Here is a 26,312-nt window from a genome sequence, read left to right on the forward strand (position 1 = left end):
TTTGGAAGAAGAAATTCTACAGCATTTACTAATTTTGTGTGCGTGTCCAAACTGGGTTAAAAGAATTCATTCTGCATTCATTATTGTCTCATTGGATTCGAAGCGCTCAACTTGTACAAAGTGCTAGGTATTGGTTGTCACATTGTCACATTTGACTTGAGATAGCAAGTTCTATTATCATGAGAACAGTAATATTATGCATGGAGATCCGGACGTGGCTCTCTATTATTGGAGAGGAATCCGATCGTCTCTTATTTTTTTTCATCCCATAATGCTTATGCAATTATGTCACATTATTGTTGTTTCATAATGGCGTTGTGTTGCCCTGGTGATGCGTGTAGGGTTTCGGATTCGGCTGGAGAGAGCAGCAATTTCCTTATTATTATCATTGTAATGAGCGCAAATCCTCTACCGTCCGATTTCTATGTTGTCCCCTATAGTGAGCGTTAAGTAGACTTGATTTTGCCACGTTTTACTCCACTTAATATACACTAAGACTGTATTTGATAATTATACAATCATTTATTAATAACACTTCACCACCATTCATAAGTATCTTCACCCTCAAAATAAGGTATGCACATAATGCAGATTACGTAATGTCATATACAAACACCACCATTTATAAGTAACATTTCACCACCATTTATAAATATCTTCATCCTCAAAATAAGGTATGCACATAATGCAAACCAAGTAATGTCACATACAAACGTAACTCAATTCAATATATCATTTATGTTATAATTTGAAATTAAAGTATTTTAAAAACACTTTAACATGTTAATTTAAAGAATTTAAACCAAAATTAAAATCACTTGGATTAACTTTAGACAACAAACATTGTTTCAAAAAATAAGGAAATGAGCCACATCTTCTTCTTCTTTTTCTTCCAAAAAAAAAAAAAAAACATGCATTTAGTTTTAAATTATTTAACATATCTTTAAAAATTTTTTTGCAAAGTTTAATATTAATTGTCACACACAGTACCTTCACCATCAAAAGAAAAAATTTGGCAAAGTTTAATATTAATTGTCACACTCACCACTTTCACCATCAATAAAAGGTATTCACATAGTACTGAAAAATTAATAATCACACGTAAATCTAACTCAATTCAACATATTATTTATATATTTTTTAAGTTAAATTTTATAATAAAAATAGAACGTCCAAAAAAAAATCACATGTTAATTTAAAGATGATTTTGAAGGGGATTATGAGGTTGTCAATAGTCTTTACTTTTTAAGCAGTGATGTTACCTTCTTACAAATGGTGATATTACTTTTCAAACTCCAATGATATTGCTTTTAGATTCTTGTGATATTACTCATAAATGGTAGTAAAATGTTACTTATAAATAGTGGTGTAATTGTCAAACACAGTCTTAGTGTCTATTAAGTGGAGTAAAATGTGGCCAAACTAAGACCACTTAACGTTCACAACAGGAGACAGCATAGAAATCGCACAGCAGGGGATTTGCGCCCCATTGTAATTTGTCATTATTATACTGCACTAATTAAGAAAATGACAAGAATAACCCAATATACAGTGACCCCAAAATGGTTTCTTACTCTGGACTACTCTGCTTACAGAAAAGGAAAATTACATGTTTAACCCAAGGGCAGATCCAAGGGTGGGCGAAGCTGGGCTTCAGCCCACCCAAAAAAAAAAAGAAAATTTTTTTACCATACTACTTTAAGCCCAGCCCAAAAAAAAAAAAATAGTAATGGTAACTCAGTTCAAAGTTAGCTCAATCCAAAATTAGTCCACCCCACTTAGAAAGGCTGGATCCGCCTTTGGTTTAACCTCTCCTTAAGGGTGTGTTTGGATAAGTAGGAGATAAAAGAAAAGATAAAAGATAGCAATAATTTATATTTATATTTGGATAGATAGAAAAGAAAGTATAGTATTCTTGTTTGGATATGATAGAGAGTAGAAAAGAAGAGATATGATAATAATGAAATTACTAATATATCATTTAAAATAGATGGGATATGAGTGGAATAATAATTTATTCCTTTGAAGGTAGTTTCGAAATTATTAAAATACTACTTAAACACTATCTTTTCTCTTCCTGTCTTCTCAATTTTTTTTTTTCTCTTATTTTAACCTACCCAAACACAATTTACGCCGTCCTTTCTTTTCTTTTCTTTTCTTTTCTCTGGTTATCCCTTCAAATCTCTCAATCCAAACATACCCTAAGTGCCGATCTCCTCATCCTTGATCTCATCTCTGGAATTAGCACCAGCAACTCTCCCAAAATCAAAGGTAACATCAAGAAAATAAAGCATGAAAACCAGGACAATGCAACACAAGAACATGGGTATGGGTCCGAAGATCCACAGAAAGAGAGGGAAAGAGAAATAGTAAGCTCTCAAGCCCAGAGACCAGAAATAACTCCCTCTGTTCACCGTCCTCCCCACGTACTCATCCGTCAGGTGGTGGCTGTGCGGAGTCGTCATCTTGAATGGCACGTTGATGAGTATGCTTGCATGGCTGTAGTACCTGATTGATTGAACATCGAACAAGAATGCCACCAAGAAGCACACCAGTATGGAGAAGAACTTTATGGAGGACCCCAGCTCACTCTGAGTCCCGTAGACGAACCCGGCCGACCGTTGGTGTCCGCCGTTGGTCATCAGCACGGCGATGACGGAGCTGAGCATGATCGCCGTCGACGCCAAAAGGGTCGATGCCATTATGTTGTTTCTCAGCGTCTGTACTGCCAGAACCCCATTCTTGGACACATCCTGCCATATTATATCATTGTAATATCGACCATTTGTGAATCCTTCTGTAATCTATATATTTCTACAGAGAAATGCTAAATACAGTTACTTCTTTGAATAAAAAAAAGTAGCCAAGACACGTACCTCCATCATAGCACGAACCCAGAAGCGGCGGTTGATGGCGTTTATGCCGACGATGGTTGTGGTGGGGTGTCTGAGAATCTGATACAAGAGCCAGATGTGGTAAGACACCATTACAAGGAGGCCTGTTGGTACCAACACATAATCCAAAAATTCTTTCTCCATACATATATATATATATTGTCTCTCGCTTCTATAGCAATTTGAGAAACAAAAATGAGATCTCTATAGTACTGTCTGTGATCCTTTTTTTCCACTATTTTTTCTGTTATTGAATTCCGAAGAACGGAGAGAGAAAGAGGGAGAGAGTGAGAGTCCAAGTGTAATACGTGTGTGCGTGCGGGGTCTTTATGGACTGCGCAAATCAGGGCGTTTTCTGTTCCATGGGCATATTATATATGCGCATACATATATATATATATATATATATAGCATATTGAACCATTCCAAACTTATATATATATATATATAGCATATTGAACCAGACCAAAGTTTGGAAGAATATAATTTTTGCTTCAATATTCGTTAATTATTCTTAATTTGTTCTTATAATATACGTAGTTATGTATGTATATATACTATATATAACCCTCCAAATATATATAGATATATGAAGATCCTAAGTTGAGTGAAGTTCATGAGTAAACGGGCCCATATAGCACATCTAAACGAAGCCCCACAAATAGAATAGTTCCCCATTGTATGTATTTAGAGCTTTGATTTTATATATCCCAACTCTAAATTTTATATTTAGCTAATTTTGTTATATCCATAAATCACTTCATTTAAGTTAATAAATTTTCTTTAACCCTCTCTGGTGACACCACTTGCTACTAGAGATTTTTATTCATGCTTTTCCCACTCTTGGACTCTAAAGGGGTTAGAATCATTCAAAAACTAATTGAAGGTCATCTTAGTGTGTGAGGATTTAAACACGAGACAAATTGCACAAACTTTTACAATTAGGAGAAAAGTCTTAATAATAAAAATGGTGTGCTCACAGCCTAAGTTGAAGAGAATCTCCTTCTATGTGGAGAGGTCCTATGTACTAAAACAATATCATTTTAGTGCATACGCACAATATTCAACACGAATTTCATATCAGTAATATTAAAACAACGGTACCATTTTGAAACACCTGAAGAACAATACCACTGGAGAGGGGATCTGGCTCTGCTGAATGCTTGGATTTAATTCAACATCTAAAAACAAAAACTCATGTTCCGAATTTGTTTTGGGCCGTTGTTGATTTTGCAAATTCTGTTTAAATTGGGTTGCATTTTTACAATTATATCAAAATGGGCCTTTAGTTTGGTCTTATTCAGGCCCAATGTCAAGCCCCAACCATGAGCTTCTCCATCCCTTTCCAATTGGGCCCGCACAAGTAAACGTTAAAGTCTTCTTATTTTATTATTATATTTGAAAATAGGTAAACGACTGGTGAGAAGAGCACCCTATCACGTGCACCGCCGATGCAGCTGCAAGTCACACGTGTCATGCATCTAATAGGCCAGAAAAGTTCAACGAACACTTTTTTATTTATTTATATTTATTCTAACGTTCCAAACTCAATAATAGTCAAATGAAAGAAGACAAAGACCCACGTGAAATTGTGCACCCCAACCCAAGCAAAGCGACCACTTTCATAATGGCCAAGGCTTTTCACACTAGAACTGCTGTATATTTTGTCACGATTTATTTTTTAATTTCTATTATATATTAAAAATTATAAATTTGTAATAAAAATTTCAATATCCATTTTAATCTTATTGTATTTATGTGGATGAAGTATGACCTCATTTTAAAATTATAAGTTATAAAATAATTTATATTTATTGTTATTTTAAATTATTTTAGATCACTCTATTACGTAGTTCACACGGTATATCAAAAATAAAAATTTTAATCTGATCAAATTTATTTTAAATATATAAAATTTGGATAAAAAGTAAGCTTTATCCTGGAAAAAAAAATTTTGATACGAAATCTACAGTACAATATTAGATTTAATTTGAAAAAAATGAAAATTAAAAAAATAATAATTTATGGATGTTGTGAGGTACATATTTTATTACGACCACTAAATAGGAGGTTGAGAGAAATAATGGATGTATTTGTATTTACTTCAGCTTTCAAATGAGAAAAAATGATACATTCAATTATGATAAATCAAGACCATTTAGAACATTGGGTGTATTTTAACTTTCTTCAATGTGAAATAAATAAATCCATTATAAGATATTTTTCTTTTATTAATTATTGGTGGGGCACTGGGCAGTGCGTAACAAAAGGGTGGAAAATGACCTTCCCAAAAAACAAAAAAAAAAAGGGTGGAAAATGAAAGAAGACAAATTCACTCTTTCCTCATTTCACCGAAATTTCACTTGCATTTCATCTGCTACTTCAACGTCACATGAATCGGATCACCTTATCTTCTCTCTCTATAAATATCGAACCCCATCGCTCTTCTGTCGACATTTTCGCTTTAGATAGACTAGGCCCGGCGTTGAGCTAGAGAGAGATCTTCTTTTTGTTTGCTGGTGAGTCTTTCTTTATGCGCTCTTCTTTCCTTCTCTTGTCTTATTATTAAGGTTTTCATTTATATATATATATATATATATATATATATATGTATGTGTATAGTATATGTTATAATTGCTCTTCAGTACACTATGTATATTCGGTATGTATTAATTATCTATGTTTCTGTTGCTTATTTCCAAAATAATTTGGTGATAGACTGTGACTTTTAGTGATATAGTCATTTTTATGTATTCCATGTTCTAGACTCCTATCATTTTCAAGTTTTTAGGGCTTTTTAATTACTGTTTTCTTTTCCCCTTATTTTTTGGTTGTTTTGACGTGCTCAAAGTTGCTTAAATTGGAGGTTACGTTTGTTTCAGAATTTCTATATTGGCTATGTATATAACTTGTTTGATGAAAAGTTTGCAAGAATGATGTTCTATTCATACAGAGGAACTCTTTTGGGGTGTAGTTGGAGGGTTTAGGGAAGTAAAATAGCCATCCAGAGACTTTCAACGACTTCTATAAATAGGGTTATGTGCAAGATCTATTTTGTTGTATCCCACCTCAAGGCTTGATTGCATTAGCTGTAAGTAAGTGTCAATTTATACGGGAGTGTTTAAATTATTTGATATTACTCATTTCTCTTGGCAATTCTTTCTAATGATCTGATCAAATTCCCGAAATTACTCATTTATGTTTGGTCCCGAGGAACTTGATCTTGTAAATCCGACCCCTTCTTTTATTTATTTTTTTTTGTTTTATGGCATGATGTTAGCAACCAGAGAGAAGAGATGTGGCACTCTATTAGGCTTCATAAATTTATGCACTTTGAGAAATCTAATTTGTTGTAGCATGAGTTGGGTCTCAAAATATCTGAATTGTTGCTGTTAGATGTCGCTAACAAATTCTCTGTGTTTGTTTGAAAATTAGCCCTCATAAGCCCTCTAGATGTATATATTTTTCCTGTTGGGACATTAAAATAAAAAATAAAAAATAAAAAATTCTCTTAGAGCGACAAGCCCTTTTGCATTGAACTTGACAGTTTCTCATGTTGTGTTGGACGCTGCAGAACTTTTGAGGCAAGGCATTTTGGGTGAGGAATCTTCATAAAGATATTGAAATTTGCTGATCCAGAGTAGCAATGGAGGTATTTGGCAAATCTATGGTAGCCGTGCCCACAAATGTTATTTTTCTGTCAACTATTCTAGGCCAAGATGGGCCAAACACTGTTCACAAATGCGATTGGAAATGTGAAAACGAACATGTGTGCGGAAACATGTATCGTTGCAGGCTTACAGGACTCACACACATTTGTGACAAAAACTGTAACCAGAGAATTCTGTATGATAACCATAGCTCCCTTTGCAGAGTGAGCAGGCAGGTTTTCCCTCTAACACCGACTGAGGAACAGGCAGTGAGAGGTGTCCGGAGGAAGCTTGATGCTGAGAGTTCCCCTCCTGATAGCTGTGCTTTTAAGCGCAGAAGGGGTCCACAGTTTCATCCCTCTCCTTTTGAGAGATCCTTCGCTGCTGTTGGTCCGATCTGCAGTCAAATTGGAGACGGCATGGATATGAACTAGGCATAATAATGATAAACCTCTACCTTTTCCCCTATTTTCGTTTGAATTTTCCTTTTTCATGGGGCAAGTATGGATAACGTAACTTGATGTCAGACTTTAATGGCAGACCTATATGCGTCTTGCCTATTTGTAGGAAAAAACTTAATTCTCTAGTCTTGTTTAATGGATCGTTAGCACTCCCAGCAGCTTGACTGTTGATAGGAGATTTAATAATGCTATATCTCTACTAACATCCGCAAGGGTTTCTTATGAAGCTTGAGTTGCCCGTTTTACTACTCCAAAGTTCAAACAATGAGTGTCTTCATTTATCATACAGGGTTGCTCTAGCAATGTTGTTACTATTTCATTTTTTTGCCTTTTATTTGTTGTTTCTTTCTCTGATCTGTGTATGAGTGAAATTATATCTTGTGTTAATAACGCATGGTTGAAATGTTTGTTGTTACATTGTGGTATATGTGAATTTGTTTCATATTTATTCTTGTGATTTAGTCTGAACTTGGTTACATGAGCACATGATATTCTAGGTATAGTGGATTGCTTTACTCTGACCTATCTCTCTTATCTCCACATCTATGTAAAGGTGATTGTTACTTGATGGTGCACATATAAACAAGCATGTGAAGAGCATCTTGGTTTGTGTTCTAGAAATTTGTCTTGATTTATCACTGCTTTGTTTTTCCTACTGTATTTCAGGTTGAAGAGGGAAGACCCAATTTCTTTTCTAATTTATGCTGTATTATCTTTTGTTTGTTTTCACCTGTGATCTGGTTCCTGAAAGTTAATATTGTTTTTGCAGGGATTGACACATGTACGTTCAGGAGAGTTGAAATTTGCTTATTGCAATAGTGTTTTGAATTATTTTAATTTGTAAGTTTATTAATTGAAGTGGGTAATTTCTGAGAATACATTGTTCATGGTTCTCCAGTGCAGGGAGGAGGGAACTCTGCTCTTGCTTGTAGCAGAGAACAAAGTTGAACCAAAGTATGCTGATGAACTGGAGGCATACATTGACAGCAGGTTGTTGCCGTTGTTTTGATCAGAATGTAGCAAGCAATGAAGTTGGGTTGGGCTTCTGGACTTAAGTTTAAGTTCATATGTATGAAGAACTGTCTGCAGAAACACTATACCGTCCTTGTATCTTATATGCCGCATATCTATAGAGCAGTGTCCATGCAGTTCTTCTGTGTGTTGGTTTGGGCATTATATATGTGCTCTGTTGAAAAAATCATTTTGAGGTGAGCTCTTGTTCATTTAGTCATTTTGTATATGCTGATGAACTGGAGAAATGTGATTCCTGCTCTTTTTTTTAATTCTATCAGTTTCAGGGTTTTAGCAGACAAATGAAGTTGGATCTGATGAACTGGAGGCATACATTGACAGCAGGTTGTTGCAGTTGTTTTGATGAGCTGAAGGAATGTAGCAGGCAATGAAGCTGAGTTGGGCTTCTGGACTTGAGTTTAAGTTCATATGTATGAAGTACCGTATGCGGAAACACTATACCGTCCTTGTATCTTATAAGCTGCATATATCTATAGACTGATAGAGCACCTTCCACTTGGATGTCCATGCAGTTCTTCTGTTTGTTGGTTTGGGCATCATATCTTTGTTCTGTTGAAAAAAGCATTTTGAGGTGAGCTCTTGATGATTCGGTCATTTCTTATATGCTGATGAACTGGAGAAATGTGATTCCTGCTCGTTTTTCAGTCAAATCTATCTGTTTCGGGGTTTTTCCCAGACAAATGAAGTTGGATCAGCCCTTCAACTTCATATCAGCAGTGTTGTACAGCAAAGAGCAATCTTTGTGCAAACTATTCATATTCCCCTTTTTACTTTATATGTTGGAAAAATACGCAGATAACCTTCTTCTCTCGGCTGTCCTTGGACCTTATTTGGGTGCTACTTCCTCTCTCTGCATTGTGATTATTATGCTGCCTCTTGTTGTGTGAACCTTGTTTGTTCAGCTGGAGATGATTGAACATTAGTTACCATGGGTTTTGCAAAGGCAGCACTTCCCTAATTGCCCCACCCTATCATTTTGAATACGATGCTTCTTGTTGTTCGGAGCCACCTCAACAATTTTTGTCTTTCCCGTGGCAGGATTTTTGGACTAGTGTCAAGTGTCAACCATCTAAAGCGGATTCTTTTGTTGCCTATGTAAGTCAGCTAACCTGATATTTCATTTTTCTGGATTAGTTGTTACTTGAATTGAGCGGATCTGTTTCCATCCTTGGAACCTACCTAAGTACATTTTGGTATGCTTTTTGTGTAAAGTGTAGTATATTGCCACTATTGGTTGCTCAAATGCATCCCCTTGCATTTTTTGGTTGCCATCTTTTGTTCTTCATCATAGAGAAGGCACTAATTTTTTTCTGAATGAGAAGTCACTATTTTCTCATTCCTTTTATGTTCAATTTGTTTCTTTACCAATCAAAATTCTTTGGGCATTGTGGAATCTTGAAACCTCGTAAAACTTGGCTAAATGTACACTAAAACAACCAAGAAAACATAGCTTAGCTTTGCATGTGAACCTCACAAAAGTTTTATGGCCAGAATATCTTTATATGGATTACCTTTTTCAGAAATAATACCGCCATTGTTAGCTATATATGTACTTAATGTTGGTGTTTGGTCCCCTCGAGTTATAATACCAAAACATAGCTTTTATCGTGTGGCTTGCTTTCCTTGGTTAATTGAACACTCTTAGCACTCTCACGTCTACTTCTTGTGTTTTCTGTAGATCCCATACTGAAGATTTGGAATATCATATCTTCCATTGTCAATTTACGGATAGAATATATGGTAATTTATTAGAACAAAGTCTGCTATTCCTTGGCCTACTGGGGGGGTGGTCAGCTGTCAACGATTGGGAGCCAAAAATAAGAAGAGCAAAACTCCTTCTGTTACCTTGGGAAGATTGATCCTTGCAGCTGTTGTATAATGAGATGTGAGAGGAAAGAAACTCGCAGGATCCATCTTGACCGCGCAGCAGAATTGGGGCAATCACAGTATCCAAAAATGGTGAAGAAGAAGCGTGCATAACGGAGCAATCACAGCAGCTAGAATATACAACAATGTTGATAAAGATATTCACTCTATCCAAAAAAAGGGTTTTTGTGGTTTGCCTTCTCCCTCCTATTATGATCTCTGCTTTTAGAGCTATTGGGCCTTGTTTATTGTTGGATGCAAGGTCGGATTACTCCATACGATTGGGGATTGATGAAGATCAATGATTGCATTATATACTATTACTAGTCGCAACGTTTTATTACAGGTGTGTTAATCCTGATAACTTTTTTGTTCATATCATAGTCCCAGGATGTATAGAAGTTGTTTTGTTTTTGCTACAGCTTATTACCCTTGGCACAATTGTACAGGGGGGTATGCCCCCCAAGATCTTGTAAATTTTTTTGGTGAATGATATTTCTCATTTCTCACTCTTGGCAAAAAGAACAGAGAAAAAACATTGTAAAAATGTTTTTAAGAAATCAAGTTGAATGGTCAAAAACTGACCGGGTCAAATTGTGTTGATGTTTGTTTGTTTGGGATTTTTTTTTTTTTTTTTTTTTTGGGTATAGATCCAACTGTCTTTCCTTATTCTGATGTTTTAATCTACACCTAACGCATGACCCACCATTTCAGATATAAATGGTTGCTAAAAAGTGGACTGTCCTCCCAACAACACTGCTAGTGGAGGCACCATGACTTGCAGTGTTGTTGACTCCACTTCTTAATAAATAAATAAAATACTGTTGATTGGACAAAAAAGGAGATGAAATTGATATGGTTAGGTGAATTATATGGCACTCAATTGGAGCAAATATATGATGTTTTCTTCACCAACTTCTCATCTGCTCTTGACAATTGGTACGCGAATATTAATTTATAATCACTAACCAATAACGGTATAATCTCTTTTCTGAGAATCCGGTAATAGTCAGTATGTGATTGTTTGCTAAGGTACACAAATTTGGGTGTCGCTCTCACGTTTCGAATTCGCTCTTACTTTTTCATTCGAATTCGCTCTTACTTTTTCATTTTGCGCATGTTGTAACTCAAATTTTTATTATTTATGACTTAATTATGTCGTTATCATATTCCTGCTCTCAAATTTGTTCTTACTCTCGCTCTCGCTTGACGTGACTTAGTTTGTTTGCTTTTAACTTAAAAAAAAAAAAAAAAAAAATTGTAATCACTATCACTAATTTAAAAATAAATAAAAATCGTAATCACTAACAGTAATTTCCCATATGTTTAGATAAATACCACTAGACTATGGTGGGTTGGCAGCAATGAATGACACAACTGGTTTGCAAGTCATCTGATTGATATGGGTGGTGTAGGGTCCATCTGATGACTGTACTTGAAAGTGGGTGTTAGTGTTTAATTATTGTTTTGATTGACAAACTCAGTTCAACTGCCAAACAAAGGAATTGCTTCTTAGTGAGGCCATCCAGATAAAAAAGTAAACATTAATGGAACATACTATTGCCCAGGAATTTAGCAATGTGACTCATCAATCATCATCCTTTGTTGACCATCTCATAGGAGGAACTCTCCTTCAATAGCATATTCCTTTTTTATACTTTCGAGAAAAAAAATTATACTTTCCGTTACCCCTACAATTCAATAAATTTAGCATTACTTAATATACTCCAAGTATATAGTTCATTCCTGTTTTTAAGGGAAAATGGAATTTTTTGATGAGGACTGCTAAATACAGTCTTTCTTTTGTTCGAGATTAAACAGAATAAGCACTTCGCAACTCAAATTTGATTTTTGTTAAATACAGTCTTTCTTTTATTCTAGATCAAACAGAATAACCACTTCGCAGCTCCTATTAGATACTTTTAAATTGATTTGACTTTCTTTCTTTTTACAGCTATTTCAACTTTCAAGTCACGTGCTTACAACGTGTTGATTTTCCATATTGATACCTGTTTTTCTTACCATCTTTCTCTCATTTACCTTACGGACGTTCTAGCCGCCCATATTATTGATCCACTAGAGTCATATTTTGTTGCTAAACAAAATCTATAGAGTCTGAATTTTGACACTTTCAACTCATTTTTACACCAAAACAGTTGTGACAAAGAATAGTAACCAATAAATACTGAAATTTTGAATAATCTCATTTTTTTAAACCCAATAAATCATAAAAATTATTTAATAATATTAGTGCCATTGGTCAGTAAAATTTATCTACACCCATAATTAAATCTAATCATATCCCAAAAGATTAATACATGATCAAAAGTTATATATAAGTATAAATTCCATCCAATCATATTCCAATAGATCATCACCAAAAATAAATTTCCTTCTTCATAAACCAAAAATGGTTTTTCGTTGCTGGGAATAAAATTCGTTTCATCAAACTTGAAAATTTTAGGTAACGGTTACTGTGTGTTCCTTGAAGAGAGAGAGTTGGAGATAATTAAAAGTCTCTGAAATGTTCTCTAAAATGTTTTCTAGCACAATTTTTTAACCAAAAACAAATTAACATGTTGTTTGTAAACAAGTGACTTGAAACAATTGTAAAAAGAGAGGAAGTCAAATCCATTTAAAACTATTCAATAAAAAATGCCACTACTGAGCTACAGTAGCAAGTTTTAGTAGACCTCTTTTTTCATTGGTCAGGTACCAATTATCCTCGAAATATTAAAAAATAAACAATCCAATTTAGTGAGGGAATGTTCACAAATCACAATGTGATTTATAATTTTCCCCACAACAAAATATACTTCCTATTATTATTAGATGTGGGTTTCAAATCATTAGATTCTATGATTTCTATCAAAATTCTTCTACACTCCTTTATGTAATGTAATACCCAAAATTTGATATTTCTATAAAAAATTCCTCTACTAATAATACACTCCTAAACTCTATCAATCACTAATAGATTATATTTTTTTTTTAATGTACTTAACATTTTTATATGCATAATTAAATCATTATTATTATAATAATGTTATAAGACTCCTAAAATGAATCCGTAAATCCAAGTTTGGTATACCGATTTAGCTTGAAAGTCTGTTTTTCCAAGTTATATATATGCATACGTATATGCGTTAGATGTTAGATGTTAAATGTTAAATTTAGTTTCTAAGTTTTCAAGTTTAATATCGAATCTTTACTCGATGTGATTAGATGTTGATTTTGTTGCAGCTTTTTAAATTTGTTAGGACTTTAATTCAAATATGAGTAATAGAGTGTTTGAACGGTAGTATAATAAACACGTCAGTCATATGAGGAGAAGAATTCATAATATTAATTTTAAAATACTTATCTATTTAGTTCATATAATAATTGATAAGAAAGTATGTATCAATTAGTTTTACTTCAAAAAGGAGTTCTTAATTAATAGTACTGTATAAATATTAAAACATACTTATTTAGTTAATATTTAAATATAAAAAATATCATAGAAGCTCTTTTTAAAAGGTAAATTCTTGGGAAAAAGGAAGTTAATAAGTTCAACCATTCTTCAAAATAATTAAAGTTTGATTTAGTCATAATTGATTCCCAACTAGAATTGAACCGAATCGTCCCTGTTAGTTTATTCCTGACCAATTCACCGATTACACTAATTTTTTTTTGGTACCATCCTAGTTTGGATATAGTGATGCAGTAACTCATTCCTCAGTAACAAAAGTTTATTAATTTTTTTTTATTTCTAATTAATGAAAATTCGAATCTTTAATTCAATCGTTACGAGTTCATTAACTTCATTTTACAATTTCATGTAGATTATTGAATTTTTTTTAGAAAATATACTTATAAATTATAAACTAATGTAAATGTATCATTGTATCCATCCTTATTTACATTTCCCGAAAAAAATTATTTACCAGGAGTATCTTTTTCAAAGAAAGCCCGGCTCGAATGAAGCCCATTTCAAGATAACCCGACACACTGAACAGTCAAAGCCTAACGGGCTCAGGCCTGGATTTCAAAACCTGTGGCCCGGCCCATTCCATTTTGAACACCCTACAGACATAACCAAACAATGCCTTGTTCGCAACGGTCACATGCGCGTAACTCAAGCCCAACGTTCAAATCCAATTCGCCAAATCCTCTTAAAATTTCGCTTCCCGCCCACCGACTCTATTCAAAAACTTTTGACTTTTCTGCCTCCCTCTTTCTAAATAGACACCACGCACACACAAAAACACGCACATATCGATATAGCCGCTGCGAAACCTATATTCTCCTCATCCCTCCCAAACCCTCTCAACGCTTCGGTGACAGCATATGGCGAGAGAACGAAAGCCATCGTCGAGCTTGAAGGCGTCGAAAAGATCAAAGAAGACTGAAGAAGCAGTTTTGATGGAAAGCCCTCAAAGATCGACTCCCTTAAGGAAGTCCACTAGAAGTGTCGAGAAGAACGAGAAGACAAGTGTAGACGAAGGTGGGTCACCGCATATGGCGAGAGAACGAAAGCCATCATCGAGCTTGAAGACGTCGAAAAGATCAAAGGAGACTGAAGAGGCAGTTTTGATGGAAAGCCCTCAAAGATTGACTCCCTTAAGGAAGTCCGCGAGAAGTCTCGAGAAGAACGAGAAGACAAGTGTAGACGAAGGTGGGTCACCGCATACGGAGAGGAAACGAAAGGCCTCATCGAGCTCGGAGAAGTCCAAAAGATTAAAGGAGACTGTACAAGCCGAAGAAGCAGTTTTGATGGAAAGCCCTCAAAGATCGACTCCTTCAAAAACGTCGAAGATTGAAGAAAACGAGAAGATTAGTGTCGATGAAGACGAGAATAGATTCATAGGCGAACCAGTCCCTGAGGAAGAAGCTCGGCAGAGGTGGCCTCATCGGTACGCCGGAAAGGTTCGCTTTAAACTATATTTTGTATATATTTATCTATATATGCATATACATACACAACTATATCATATTGTTATTTGTGTATTACGGTTTTGATAATTTTTTTTTATAACCAATCTCTTGGATTACAGAAGGGAAAAGGGATAGATGGATGTAAAAGCTTAAAAGGGTAAGTTTGTGATCTATATCATATTGTAGGCATGTGCGTTTGCTTGAACTCTTGAAAAATAAAAATCATATTTTTATTGTTTGTTTGCAATGTGCTATTTTTGTTCTCTTTTTTTGTCATTGTGTTTTACTTTTATTGTTTCAATTGCCACAGGAAGGACGAATCAGACGAGATTATTCAAGCTAAACTGCACTTCACTCAGGCAGAGATTGATGGTCGTATAATTTTCAATTTAGAAGACGATGCTCATGTGAAGGTACATTTCCCCCAACTTATATTGTTTTTTATTTATTCAATTTTGTCGGTAATTTGATTTTTAAAGTTCAATATACTTTATATTGATGCGGTGTCTGTCAATATCAATAAAACCAGAGATTTTAGGATGGTGATGTTAGCTCAATTAGGAATTTAGTTGCTGTGTGATAACTTAATATTATATATTGGATGTTGCAAACAAATTCAAAAGACATTTTTTTAGTGAACCGATAATTATTCAACAGAAAGAATGACTTTTTCTGAATTTTTACTTTCAATTCCTCAAAGTTACTTTTTCTCATTGAGGTTATATTATTTTGTAATTCAAGTATGTCGCAAATGTTATTCTTTGCCTAACATATACTGATATGGTTTGACCATTAGAGCTTAATGCTCCCTTTAATGCCACTGATTCTGTATACTTGCAACAACAACAAAAATTGAGTTTTAACATGTAATTTGTGTGTTTTCAACTAATTTGTGTGTTTAGGCTGGAGAGGGGGAAGACAATTATATCTGTAGAATTTTAGAGATGTTTGAGGCCTTGGATGGCTCTTTTCATTTCACGGCACAATGGTTTTACAGGGCAAAGGATACGGTAAGAATTTCTGGCATATGCCCCACTGGTTGTTTTGTTGCTTATTTCTTTTTCCTGAAATAACAGTGCTTGATTTTTTTTTCCCTACTCATCAGATCATCAAAAACCACTATAACCTTGTTGATGATAAGCGGGTGTTCTTGTCTGAAGTCAAGGATGACAACCCCTTGAATTGCCTTGTTGAGAGGCTTAAGATTTGCAGGCTGCCCTTAAATGTATGGCTGAAGTTACCAAGCAGAAAAGCTTAAGTTTTACTTAGTTTATCTCTAATGGAACTTTAAAATGTTTATCTTCCTGGCTTATTTTGCAGATGGATTTTGCCTCCAAGAAATCAGCAATTTTAGATTGTGACTATTATTATGATTTGATGTACTTGCTTCCAAATTTTTCTTTTGTGAATTTACCATCAGGTAGTTTCTTTTATTAAAGCACTGAAAGATGCTCTTTTTGTATATTTATCAAATTTCTTGGACTTGTTCTTAAAAATGGAATGCATTATTTTTTTTGGATTCAGTTTCAGAAATTTTGTGTGTTGCAGATAATATAGGAGCTGGCAGTGAATCAGGCTCAACTATCTCTAGCGAGGCTAATGCTGCTGGAGCAGTAGGTGGAGTAAAGTTTGACTGTGAGGAAGTTTCCCAAGTCATAGAGAAAATAAATTCAGAGATGACACTCTTAGATCTATACTCAGGTTGTGGAGCAATGTCCACAGGACTTTGCCTTGGTGCTAATTTGTCAGGTGTCAATCTCGTTACTGTAAGTTCTAAACTTCTATTTCCATGCCATATAATACCTTTTTAAAATGTGAATGGTGAATAGTTAAGCTATTATTATTATTTTGTTCTATTCTGTTTGTTAGTGATGAACTCTTCTATTTGTTTTATGTAGAAATGGGCAGTTGACTTGAATAAATATGCCTGTGAGAGCCTGAAACTAAATCATCCTGAGACTCAAGTATGTTTTGCTGCCAAACAATTTCCTTTGTTCATTTTCTCATTTACTACATAATTATGAAATTCTTGCCTTGATTCATATTTTAATACAGGTTAGAAACGAGTCAGCAGGAGACTTTCTAAATCTTTTGAAAGAATGGGAACGGCTGTGTATCTCATTTTCCTTGATAGGGAGTAGGGCTTCACGAGAAGATGTGGATATTAAAAGGGTGGCAGATATTGATAGTGACGAGGGTGAAGGTGTTGAAGTCAGTGATGGAGAAGAAGATGATTCTGAAGATTTTGAAGTAGAGAAGGTTTTAGCAATTTGTCATGGTGACCCAAAGGAAATTAAGAAACCTGGATTGTATCTTAAGGTAATTGAATCTTTAATAAAAAAAACTGAGCTTGTTTTTACTTATCTCTAGTTAAAGGAACTCTCACAAGAAATTTTCTGACAAACAAATGTTTTAAACTTCTAAAATGCAGTCATATATATATATATTTAACAAGTTTTGAACATAGTTTAATTTTTTTTAACTTCTACAATCAATGCATTGTTTCATCCTCCTTTTATGATTTTAGATTCGTTGGAAGGGTTACGGACCGGATGAAGACTCATGGGAGCCTATGGAAGGTTTAGGGTATGCTAGTATAAAGTTTAACTTTGTTTTTGTGCCATTCTCTATGTACCAACTAAGGAATATCTTATAATCAATGTAATTCACCAGTAACTGTGAGGAGAAGATAAAGGAATTTGTTACAAAAGGTTTCAAATCAAAGATTTTGCCATTGCCTGTAAGTCATCAAAACAAATTATGATTCTATTATTAATATATAATTGTTTCAGACATTTGCTCTTATTAATTCTTTTTTTTTTTTTCCCTGTTTATCACATAGGGTAATGTTGATGTTATTTGTGGGGGTCCGCCATGTCAAGGGATAAGTGGATTTAATCGCTTTAGAAATAAAGAAAATCCCTTAGATGATCCAAAAAATAAACAACTAGTTGTTTTCATGGATATCGTTAACTTTTTGAGGCCTAGATTTGTTTTAATGGAAAATGTAGTAGACATTGTTAGGTTTGCGGGGGGTTATCTTGGAAGATATGCTTTAGGGCGACTTGTTGGAATGAATTATCAAGCACGGGTGGGAATGATGGCAGCAGGGTGTTTTGGACTTCCACAATTTCGAATGCGTATTTTCATTTGGGGTGCTGGTCCAAAGGAGGTAATTTTATCAATTTCTTTTTAGTTCTAAGCTTATCTCGTGCTCTATAATGATTGATTATTATTTATATGCAGAGGTTGCCTCAATACCCACTACCAACACACAATCTTGTAGTGAGGGGTACCATCCCTGTTGAATTTGAGGTATGATTTTATAATTAATTTTCACATTAAATTTTAATTTTTGTTCTTGCTTTTTTTTTTTTTTTAAATACCCTTCTCTTTTAATGCAGTCGTGCACTGTTGCTTATGAAGAAGGATGCAACGTTGAACTTGAGAAGGAATTATTACTCCAGGATGCTATATCTGACCTCCCTCCTGTATATTTATAAACTAAATTTTTAGTATCCTTGCTTTTCTTTTTTCTATTTTGATTTGACATGTTTTGTACTCAATTAATTTAACATTTTGTGTATGTCTTAGGTTGAGAATGATGAGGCTCGGGATGATATGCCTTATGAGGGTGAGCCTGAGACCGAATTTCAGCGATTCATTAGACTAAGAAAGGATGGTAAGTTTTAATTGTAATTTTTTTTCCTAGCTTCTTATTGGTAAGAAACCATTCAGTTGATGCTTGAATAAAGTTGCTTAATTCATTTCCTTGCTTGATTATCTCAATCACATATAATTTGGTAATCTATGAAGAACCCTAGATTGATTCTCAAAGGTTTCTCTAAAAATTTAGATTATGTAAATAATATGCAAGGAACTGAAACCTCCAATGAGAGAGAACCTAGATTGACTATAAGTCCATGTTTATAACCAATATGATCGAGTCTTGAGATGTTTTTGACATTCTTTTTGCTAAGCTCTATCTATATTATCTTCTATCATCTTGATGACGGACTCAAAACATTAACAAACATTACAATCTGAGTTTGAGTAGAAAATTTCCAACACACACGTATTCCTAACAATTGTGTATAAGCATGCAAGTTTAATTACCACAGACAAAAATCCATGGATGCATAGGGTCCCCATTTTATTTTTTTTATGACAGGATATGATACCATGTAACATGCATAATATGCCTTGTTATCTTAAATTAGTCATCCTCTACACTCCAATATGTGCACAATGAAGCATAAGCTTGGACTTTAAGGTGTGGAGAGATGGGTAGAATTAAAGAATGTTGTGACTACAATAAATAGAAGGAGAAAATGAGAGGAAATCAAGAAAAGGAAGGAGATTGATGTATATTCTCTTTCCCTTTATTTTGTCTAGCATAGAATAATACGGTACCCATGCAACATGCATTACATAATGTGCTACCCTAACCTGGCCCTCCTTTATACTCCAGTGGATGCACAATGAAGCATTAACTTGGGCTTTAATGCCTAGAGAAGGGAGTAAACATGAGTTATATGACGTGTAAGTTATTTTATAATTATTGCAGTAAGGAAATGAATTGGTTGTCAAAAGAAAGAAAGGGAAATAGTGTAATTGAGATGATCTTCCGCTTGCCTCTCTCCCTTGTTCCTTTTCTTCAACCAATGGAGGCTTGGAAGAACCCAAATAATGTCTTCATGACATTTTTTGAGAAATTGATGGAAAATTACAGAAAGTGACAAAAAAGAAAAAAAAAAAAAAAATGGGGGAAATAAGTGTTGGTACTTTAAGTAGGCGGAATTTTTTGTATGATGGATTATGCGTGTGTATGGGTTGTGAAATGGAGGGGGTATTTATTGGGGTAAAGTGCAAAAAATCCCCTTTTACTATCAATATAGTGCAAAACGGTCTCTTTGTGGTTAAAAAAACCCCTATATTATCAATTTGGTGCAAATAGGCCCTTGTGTGGTATAAAATGACGATGATACCCTCATTTCAGTAAAATAAATTAATAAATATAAATATCAGTCATGTAAAATGACTATTTTGTCCAAATTATGTAGGAATTTGTAAAATGACCTTTTCCTTTCTTTTTCTCACTCCACGCACCACCACCACCAACTATATTTTCCAAACTCAAAAACCAGAAACACAACCCAAACCTTAGGTACACATGCATATATAACCCAAATCCATTTTGCATTTCTACTGCCATCACCACTGTTACCAAATCCAACCCATAATTATCTTGATCCAACATTAGGAGAGGAAAGTTCCATGAACGCATTAGAGCAAGAAAAGAGGTCATAAGTTCTGTTTAAGTGTACTTGTAAATAAGTCATAATGTATTTTTTTATACTAACTTATTAATTTGTTAGAGGCATTAACAATTGTCATGTTAGAGGCAGTAATGATAATATGGATAGAGATGAAGTATAAGTAAAAAGAAAATCATTTTCATCCCCATTTCTCGCGCATGCAACATTTATAAAAGAAATGGGTTTGATAAAAGAGATGTTTGATAAAAGAGATGTTTCTCCCTCTGATCTCTATAATATATATATAACACTTGGTTTACAATGGAATTGGGACGAATTGATGAAAACCCTTTTGTTGGTCACAAAAGAGATTCGATTTTCTTGGTGGAGGACAAATTGATGAAATCGTCCATATGTATATCATCGCCGCTAAATCAAATCACTTGTTGAGGCCAAAAAATTACATCTCTTGATTATCTACCCTCTCTCTTCTGGTTCTTTCATCAGTGGATAGAGACTGTGTGTGAGTTCCATTGAATGAGTGATGTGGAAGTGGTTGATAAGTCAGGGATGGGCTTTGAGTTATATACATGTGTGTATATATACTTCTAGGTGTGGCGGTGATGAGGGTTGTGGCTTGTAATGGGGGTGGGATGAGGTGGAGAGGATAAAGGGGGAGACAGAGATGAAGGGCAAAATAAGAACAAAAGGGTAAAATTGGATTTTTAAATTTATTTTTTGCCAAAAAGTGGTCGGGGGGCTTATTTGCACATTTTTAAAAAGTAAGGACTAGTTTTGCTCAAACACTATATATCAGGTTTTTTTTTGCACTTAACCTTATTTATTGAGAACTGGAGATTATATATCTTTGCCCTTAAGAAAATGAAGGGCTAAATTGTATCAAAGGGTCATCAGAGATGAAAATTCAGAGAATGTACTAGTCGTCTTGTTTTTAGAGGCCCATTGGATAATTTTTAGTGATATTGCAAATGGACATTGATTTAAGTGTTTGATGTTTTGTAGTTGTGGGAGATGTGTTACTTTTGATTTTTCATGTTTTCATTTCTATTTGTTTTGGCGGGTAGGATCACCCTTGTTCATTTTTTATGTAGAGGTGGGTTGTTCGACATTTGGGGAAGAAGTTCCGAAGTATGTCTTGTTTGACCATCGTCCACTCCAGTTAAATGAGGATGACTATCAACGTGTTTGTCAAATTCCAATGAGAAAGGTTGGCTTGCTTTACCTTCAACAACCTGGTCTGATATTAGTTAAAAAATTGTTTTTAAAATTTTTGAATCCTTCTTGATGTACTGGTCTTAGGGTGCAAACTTCAGGGATTTGACAGGTGTTATGGTCGGTAAAGATAACATAGTTGAATTGGATCCAAATTGTGCAAGGGTGTACCTTTCTTCAGGAAAGCCTTTGGTAAGATTTGTTCATTGATATTTTGTTTCTTCTATAAAAAGTTTGTAAGCAGTTGTTGCTAATTCTGATTCTGTTGCGTGTAATGATAGGTCCCTGATTATGCTTTAACTTTTGTGGGAGGGACTTCTACAAAGTAAGTACTTGAAAGCAATCATATTTTTATTTAGTAGATTTCTAATTTAGTTTCTAATTTTGTGCAATCATTAGACCATTTGGTCGATTATGGTGGGATGAGACAGTACCAACTGTTGTTACAAGAGCTGAGCCTCATAATCAGGTATTTCTCTCCCTTAATGTCTTTGTTAGCATATGCAATACAAGTATGTGTTTGTCGTCTAACTAACTACATTTATTGAATATTTTGTCAGACAATCTTGCATCCTCAGCAAAATAGAGTACTCACCATTCGTGAAAATGCTAGATTACAAGGTTTTCCTGATTACTATAGACTTTTTGGCCCAATCAAAGAAAGGTAAATAATGAAGGATATTGATTCTAAAATATGTTAGCTATCTTGATGTTATAATTCAATATTTCCAAATCTTAGAACTCCATTTTTGTGGTTCACCTGCTCCTTTTTTCTGTAATTTTTAGTTGAGAATCAAGTGAACCCTTTCTTGGAAAAGGAACTGGTGCAATTGAAGTAAGCACTAACACACTCATTGCCTATGCCAGGGCTTGAGGCCCCCTCCCCTCCTTTTTGAGGGTAGCAAGTTTTTACCATTGGGTTAATGGCCCATTGGTGATGGTTATCCAAGGGGATGCACGTACTCATAAATGTTTTCAAGCTCATTAAATAAAAGAGCAAATTTTGTTTAGATTAGTCAGGTTTTAAAGTGCTAATAGTCTCTTGTTTGTCTACTATAAGTGAAGGTGAAATATCAAATTGAAATTCTAGCTAAGTTTTCAAAATAAAAGTCCTATTTTGGTTAGATACATTTAAGTTGGAAATGCAGTTGCTCTGACTCGTCATTTTATATTTGTTTTAGATACATTCAAGTTGGAAATGCAGTTGCTGTCCCTGTTGCCCGAGCTTTGGGGTATGCTTTGGCTTTGGCGTTTCAAGGTTCTTCTTGTGGTGAAGAACCTTTGTTTACTTTGCCAAAAAAATTCCCTAACATTATGGAACAACTTTCCCTTGAGGATGATTATTAGTTTAATTTTCCCCAAAATTGACAAATGAAGAGTACATTTATCCTATATATTTATTTTTGTTCATTTCTCCTTTTAATTTGAATAGTGTACTTTTATTTCAACTCTTCGTGATAATATATTTGATAGTTGATGTTCTTGATCTTACCAGACTATTTCCATTTGCAATATTGTTGTGTTGTGCTGCTGCAAACAATTTATAGTCCTCCCTTGAGATACTGTTTTTTGGCATGCGTTTCAAGCTGTCCAGAAGTTTAAACCGCTAAACCCCTTAAGAGTAGCTTGTAAAACTGACATCTCAGCCCTTTGATTACCTTATAAAATCATACACCAAACTTGTAGAAAATGAAAAAAAAGCATGCTCAAACAGAAGTCAAACTGATGACAACACTTTTTTTCTTTTTTAAATCATCCAGTTCTAGAGTGAACAGAAAATTTCAATGGTCAATGGAGACAAAGTCAAACTGATGACAACTCTTTTTTTCTTTTTTAAATCATCCAGTTCTAGAGTGAACAGAAAATTTCAACGGTCAATGGAGACATTGATTTCTAAGCCATCTGAATTTATGTTGATGTAGAGTCCAACAATGACTGTAGTCTGTTTGTGTTAGTGTTCAATTACTTTTTTGATCAACATGCTTAGTTTAACTCCTAAAGAGAGGAATTGCTTCTTCTTGAGGCCATCCAGATAAAAAGTAACATTAAGGTAACATCCTTCCTTGGGGATTTAGCAATGTGACTCATCCTTAATTTTTTTGGCCATCTCATATGAACTCCTTCAATAACATTTTTTTTCAAGTTCAATGAAGTATAATATGTACAAGTGCCTTTTTTTCCTCACTAAACAATTGAAAACAACCACTTCCAAACCCCAAAAATGATTAAAAAGTAATGAAAGATAACACCAATATATCTAGCCAAACTTCTCTTACCAAACAGAGGGTTAGCAACACTGAACAGACCAAAACATCCACATACACTAGTCTGACAAAGCTCAGGAAAAAAATCGGAAATTTTCTCCAACAAATGGCAATCGGTCATTGAATATATGAATATCAGAGAGATGAACATAGTAAAGACCATTCTACATCTTTTATTCCTCTTATTATCAGTTTTAAATATGCTCCGAAACCATAAAATTGCCGTGAGTCATCTGGCTCCAATTCCACTGAAACACATCAAACGACGACTTCCAGACAACTGAGGCAAAAGGGCATTCAAAAAACAAATGTTCAACGCTATTGCCAGCTTTATAACAATTGTGACAAACTGTGGTAGGACAAATGTCTCTGAGTTGAAGATTCGAAAGAGAAATTAGTTTATTTTGAAGAGCTAAACAAGTTGCGAAACATGCTTCAGGCCTGCTTTGGTTCCAACACTGTTTATACCAACTCTTTGTTTGATGATCACCTCCCAAACTCTTCCAAGCTGATTTGAGTGTACAAATGGCTTTTCCCTATAAGTGATCATCTCCATGCATTCACTTGAGGAAGAGGGTATTGACAAATACAACCATACTTCTTGCAACATTTCTCGGAAACATGGGATTCATATAGCTGATCCCAAGTAGTTAGGACAAAGGCTTGGTTGTTGTTGTTGTATCAGAGGTATATCTGCTTTTCTTGTAGCAAAAGGTTTCCTTGTCACATGGAAATGGCCCTTGATCTTTTGTGGACAACCCTCAGCATTGAGCAAGCTTTTTAACAATCAGTTTTGAACTTTGAGGGTGTTTAACATTTCTCACTTTTTAACTTTGTTTTTCTTTGGAACTCAAATTTACTTATATATGTAGCTTTCCTTCTGTTTAATTCCCTTTTCATACTATCCCCTACATTCAGAATTCAATAAATTTAGCATTAACTGCCTATGATATCGGTAATATAAACCAGAGTTTCTTGTTATTTTGTAGAACACTGTTGGGGTACTGATAATATAGTACCCAGCAAAAGATAGATTGTCCATTTCTACTATCATGAGAAAAGGGACTTTTTCATTGGTTGGGGTACCACGTAGCAGTTACCCCCGGGATATTGTTTTAAAATATCCTATTTACTGGGGAACTATAAGAGGCATTGTAACGTTTGGTTCTCCTATTAGATTGCTCCTCAGTGCTCTCTGGAACCTCAAAAAAAAATCCCTAGCCTTCAAGCATGGTTTGTGGCCTCATTGTGTGATTTCACTGAATAGAGACATCCATGAATTCAGAAAACCAATTTTACCTACATCTTCTTGTTCCTTTCTCAGTCATAAGAAATTTAACAAATTGCTAACAAAAGCTACGAATTTGTGCAGCATTAAATTTGTGGCTGGCTAAGTAAAAAATCAAAAGAAAGCTATGGGGAAAAAAAAAAAAAAAAAGTAGTGTAATATTGAGGCTAAATTTGCAGAGAGAATCAAGTTACTGATGAACTTCTGGCTGACTACATCACAGCAATAAAACCACTACATAGTACATATGCACATTTGATTCCAAATAGGACTTTCTGATATTTCTTTTGTAATAATTTATTATTATTTTTTCTTATTATTTGGTAGTGGCAAGGTATGAATTCTATCAGTCTTAATGAATCCTTCCACCTGAAACCAAATTTTATAGATCTTTCTTGGCACCAGTTGAAAGTTCGTATATGCTGATAAAGAGCTCAAGAAAAGTAAGATACAAGGTGATTTTCTTGAAAATATGACAGAAAGATGACTCCACTTGTTCCATAAGATATCTGTGAACCACTCCAGTACTTCCGAGAAATGCAAAACAAGAATGAGTCCATAGCAGTGGCACAATTGAATGAACCAGTTCCAACACCAAAATAAGTGGTCTTGGGAATCAGCTTCAGAGTAACATAGAAGACAAATGGCAGGGCCCACAAATCCTCTCTTTCCGAGATTATAACATGATGGAATGGAGTTTATGTAAAATGAGAGCAGACTGTACAGCAATTCTGGGCCTGTTTTATTTTTTATTTTATTTTTCATATCAGGCTGTACCTAGGGACAGGATCGGAGTGCTCTATAAAAACCTTCCAAACTGCCTTGAAACAAAATATGCCATGCTTCCACTTAATGGAATCCTCAAGGTTGTAATTAGATTGTTAATGCAGGAAATTTTTGATTTCAGAGGGCCAACTGTTCGGGATCCTCCACCTAGTAGATGAAAGGAGGATTGCCATAGGATCAGAAGTAGTCTTCTCGAGCCAAATAGCTGCTGAAGAGAGTGTCCATTGAACCATGGACCGTAATAAAAGCTGAATTTGTGACCATTACCAATAGAGAAGAAGAGATGCTGCAAAAGAATCACACCGGTACTCCAAATAGCCTTCCAAACTGAAGAATCACTAGTCTTGGGATTCATGGTCCAAAAATGTCCATTTTATGTACTTGTCCCTGAACCATTTCATCCACAACTCTTCTTTGGACGCCAAGAAGTTCCAAGTAAGAACACAAGAAGAAGATAGGGCACCTTTAGACCTAGGAAGTGCCAGTTTTTCCCAAGCTATAAGATGATTCTTTTTCTTGTCTGGACTTCCACCCCACAAGAAATTCCTCTCCCTTCTATCAATCTCATCTTGAACTCTCACGTGGATAGAGAAGACAGCAGGCCAAATAGAGGCTTACTTGGTTTGTAACTCTAAAACAGTTCTCAATAATTCAAAAAACAGG

The 26,312-nt window shown here is 34.7% G+C and overlaps 3 protein-coding genes across 9 annotated transcripts; 2 read left to right on the forward strand and 1 right to left on the reverse strand.

Annotated features, from left to right (window-relative positions):
• Nucleotides 1–1,931: 1,931 nt before the first annotated feature.
• LOC132315021 (uncharacterized) lies at nt 1,932–3,270 on the reverse strand. The gene is made up of 2 exons (XM_059813777.1): nt 2,877–3,270; nt 1,932–2,753 (listed from the first exon to the last, which is right to left on the reverse strand). Exons 1-2 carry the CDS (start codon nt 3,036–3,038, stop codon nt 2,202–2,204), a joined length of 714 nt encoding a protein of 237 aa, XP_059669760.1. The 5' UTR covers nt 3,039–3,270; the 3' UTR covers nt 1,932–2,201.
• A 2,007-nt stretch (nt 3,271–5,277) lies between these two features.
• On the forward strand, nt 5,278–10,412 carry LOC132312834 (uncharacterized). 7 transcript variants are annotated; one of them, XR_009483336.1, is made up of 5 exons: nt 5,278–5,413; nt 6,469–6,546; nt 7,904–8,213; nt 8,298–9,132; nt 9,716–10,412. XR_009483336.1 is itself a non-coding variant. In XM_059811360.1 (5 exons), exon 2 carries the CDS (start codon nt 6,541–6,543, stop codon nt 6,976–6,978), a length of 438 nt encoding a protein of 145 aa, XP_059667343.1. In that variant the 5' UTR covers nt 5,300–5,413; nt 6,469–6,540; the 3' UTR covers nt 6,979–8,213; nt 8,298–8,608; nt 9,076–9,132; nt 9,716–10,412. The 7 variants fall into 7 exon arrangements, 6 of the variants coding, with proteins under 6 accessions (XP_059667343.1, XP_059667342.1, XP_059667348.1 ...); XM_059811360.1 differs by having other exon boundaries at nt 5,300–5,413; nt 6,469–8,213; nt 8,298–8,608; nt 9,076–9,132; XM_059811359.1 differs by having other exon boundaries at nt 5,300–5,413; nt 6,469–8,213.
• Nucleotides 10,413–14,168: 3,756 nt separating this feature from the next.
• Nucleotides 14,169–22,797, forward strand: LOC132312835 (DNA (cytosine-5)-methyltransferase CMT3-like). Its single transcript, XM_059811366.1, has 21 exons — nt 14,169–14,811; nt 14,940–14,977; nt 15,131–15,233; nt 15,723–15,830; nt 15,926–16,045; nt 16,141–16,240; nt 16,369–16,586; nt 16,719–16,784; nt 16,876–17,139; nt 17,348–17,406; nt 17,494–17,560; nt 17,663–17,992; nt 18,067–18,135; nt 18,225–18,311; nt 18,415–18,502; nt 21,191–21,306; nt 21,399–21,503; nt 21,593–21,636; nt 21,711–21,780; nt 21,872–21,975; nt 22,493–22,797. Exons 1-21 carry the CDS (start codon nt 14,233–14,235, stop codon nt 22,656–22,658), a joined length of 2,901 nt encoding a protein of 966 aa, XP_059667349.1. The 5' UTR covers nt 14,169–14,232; the 3' UTR covers nt 22,659–22,797.
• The last annotated feature ends 3,515 nt before the right edge of the window (nt 22,798–26,312 follow it).

Source organism: Cornus florida, unplaced genomic scaffold, assembly GCF_030987335.1.
Source record: "Cornus florida cultivar Cherokee Brave unplaced genomic scaffold, ASM3098733v1 CherokeeBrave_3.0.0_Hap2_Chr06, whole genome shotgun sequence".
NCBI lineage: Eukaryota > Viridiplantae > Streptophyta > Magnoliopsida > Cornales > Cornaceae > Cornus > Cornus florida.

Coding starts and splice junctions, on each gene's coding strand:
- LOC132315021 (XM_059813777.1), bottom strand. CDS start 3,038: ATGGAGAAAGAATTTTTGGATTATGTGTTGGTACCAACAGGCCTCCTT. Junction 2,754..2,876: donor GGGTTCGTGCTATGATGGAG/GTACGTGTCTTG, acceptor ATAATATGGCAG/GATGTGTCCAAGAATGGGGT.
- LOC132312834 (XM_059811359.1), top strand. CDS start 6,541: ATGGAGGTATTTGGCAAATCTATGGTAGCCGTGCCCACAAATGTTATT.
- LOC132312835 (XM_059811366.1), top strand. CDS start 14,233: ATGGCGAGAGAACGAAAGCCATCGTCGAGCTTGAAGGCGTCGAAAAGA. Junction 14,978..15,130: donor GGATGTAAAAGCTTAAAAGG/GTAAGTTTGTGA, acceptor CAATTGCCACAG/GAAGGACGAATCAGACGAGA. Junction 17,561..17,662: donor CAAAGATTTTGCCATTGCCT/GTAAGTCATCAA, acceptor TTTATCACATAG/GGTAATGTTGATGTTATTTG.